Raw genomic sequence first — 2,398 nt, forward strand, 5'->3', positions numbered from 1 at the left:
GTCTTGTACCTAAACTGGATGAATTCAAAGTAATACTTGCTCAGACACAAGCACATGTTATGGCAATATCAGAATCATGGCTGACTCCTGTTTTACCAAATTTGTTTCTTTCAGTTGAAAATTATTCATTGTATCGTAGAGACCGTACTGATAGGCTTGGAGGTGGTGTTGCAGTTAATGTTCACAAGAAATATTCACATTCTATAATAGAATTGTCAACTGAGTCTGAATCTCTGCAATTAGAAATCAAGCTTTCAAATCACCTTTCAGTAACGATTGTTGTTACATAAAAACCTCCAAGTGTTGTGACATCACAAAATGATGGAAGTATAAAACTTGTCATTAATATACATTAAAAATACATTTACTTACAGTAAATATGTCCTTGGGTGCATTTTTTTGGTCCTAAGACTGTTTTTTAAGAAGTACATACCCAAAGTTGAGAAAAAAAACCTTTAAAAAGTGAATTTTGCATAATAGGCCCCCTTTAAAATAGTTGGAAGATTTAAAATGCTTTATTTTATWTAGATTGTTTTATTTGGAAATTACAATTTCCATCTGCAGTTCTAATAAAACCAGTGTAACAGCTTTAAATAATATTTTAGCTAAAGAAAAGAAAAATGAATAATAGAGAAACAGTTTAAAAAGGAAGACTTTAAATTTGCTCAGTAAATACAAAGCGAGGCTCTTCAGCAGGTAGCAGCTGTTTGAGCACTGGGGTCATTTTAATCACAAACTTTTGGCTTCAGGTATAAAGTAGAAATAAATGTTTCAAAGCACAAAAACAGATTTATATTGACAAAACTAAAACACCGGACAAATAAAAACACACGAAAGGATCAGTAAATGAAATAAAGTGGGAGGAGTTTAAAGTAATGCTCCATGATTACATGGTGTCACCCTGTGATCAGCTGCAGAGGTTATTATTGCACAAAGGAGGAAGTTAAAGCTGAGAGTTTCAGGTGTGCTCACTGAACGACCATCAGAGGATCYCACAGGAGGAGGAGGAGGAGGKGTCCTCACTGCTGAACACAAACAGGACATAAAAGCAGCTTTTTAAAACTGGTTCAGTGCTTTAGGAGATATTATGCTAACAGACACAAACATGACATCAGAAAGCAGAAAACCAACCTTTGCCCTGCAGCYTCAGACATCTTCATCTTCTTCAGGGGGCTGCACTCCGCTCCACACGGGGGCTTCTGAGCATGCTCACAGCTCGTCTGAYGAAAGAACAGTTTGAAATGTGAGAAAAGTTTTTTAAAATAAACTTCAGCTCTGGAACATGTGAAATAATCCACTTCAGGACTTATTGGACCTGGTCTGAGGAACACTGGTTCTGCTGGACCAGAACTCACCATGTTTCTCTTTCTGACGGGGGAGATGTTCGTCTCCTCAGCAGAGCAGAGGGGTCTGCGGCTCGGCTCGGATCGCTGATGGACCACCGTCGGTTTGGACTGCAGCTTCCTGTCAACACAAGCCTGAGTGACTGAGGGGCTTCACCACGAGCTGAGGAAACATCTTCAAAAACATGCGAGGAGGTCTCCACTTCTGTAGAAAGTCCTGGGGTCAGACAGGTCTCAGCTGGTCTGGACTCTGGAGGATCCACAGCCYTCAGATCTCAGTCCAGCAGCAGCATGATGCTAACATGCTAACATGGAGCAGAACCTGTGAGGAACACTTCCCACAGCTTGAAGAATGAAGTCCCAACATAACCTGATAGAGGCCGGAGTCTYTATAAATGTTTTGTTTCTTTTTTGTTTTATAATTAAGGTTCAAGCAACAAAATTAATTGTCAGCGTTCATAAATTATCTTTTTTTTTAAATCAAATCAGATCTCAGTGCTGTCAGTGCCGTTCTTATTTTATCCTGCAGGTGGTGCTACAGACTACAAAAAGCTGATCTGATCAGCTTCTTATCTGAACTGTTTTTTTAACCAAAAAAAAAAAAAATTGTATTGGTCATCTGGACGGGTTCTTCTCTAATGTTTTTTAAACACAAAAATAGATAGAAAATAATAAAGTGTGTAGTTGTTCTCACAGCAGTGTGGGTGTGGGAAAGTTTTTACCCTTTATTAGAAAATCTTTTTTGTACCACTTTTTATTGGCTTTACAATAAATCTTGTGACAATGAACAAACCTACATGTGGAACAGATGTTTGTTCTGATATTTAGCTCTTATTTCTACTTTTGAAAAAATATTACACGAAAAAACAAATTGGTATAAAAAGTATTTAATAATGTGAATCTTATATATTTCTCTCAGTCCTAACGTCATTAAATTCACATTTTAATGTATTTTTTTTGTGTTTTTATACTTTGATCTGTATGTGTTTACTAAACTATTAAAATTGTTGCATTTTTCTTGTTTTCACTGCTATTTGTGTTCACCAGATTAGATC

The 2,398-nt window shown here is 36.9% G+C and overlaps 1 protein-coding gene across 1 annotated transcript in view; it reads right to left on the reverse strand.

Annotated features, from left to right (window-relative positions):
- Positions 1-499: 499 nt before the first annotated feature.
- The window catches only part of arhgef39 (Rho guanine nucleotide exchange factor (GEF) 39), a gene marked incomplete at its 5' end in the record, with an annotated part of 53,852 nt that continues 51,953 nt past the window's right edge, over positions 500-2,398 (reverse strand). Inside the window, 3 exon segments of the mRNA XM_014031591.1 lie at positions 500-1,025; positions 1,132-1,220; positions 1,356-1,464. Coding sequence (XP_013887045.1) covers positions 983-1,025; positions 1,132-1,220; positions 1,356-1,464 — 241 coding nt within the window. The 3' untranslated portion in view covers positions 500-982.

Source organism: Austrofundulus limnaeus, unplaced genomic scaffold, assembly GCF_001266775.1.
Source record: "Austrofundulus limnaeus strain Quisiro unplaced genomic scaffold, Austrofundulus_limnaeus-1.0 Scaffold1277, whole genome shotgun sequence".
In the NCBI taxonomy this organism is placed as follows: Eukaryota; Metazoa; Chordata; class Actinopteri; order Cyprinodontiformes; family Rivulidae; genus Austrofundulus; species Austrofundulus limnaeus.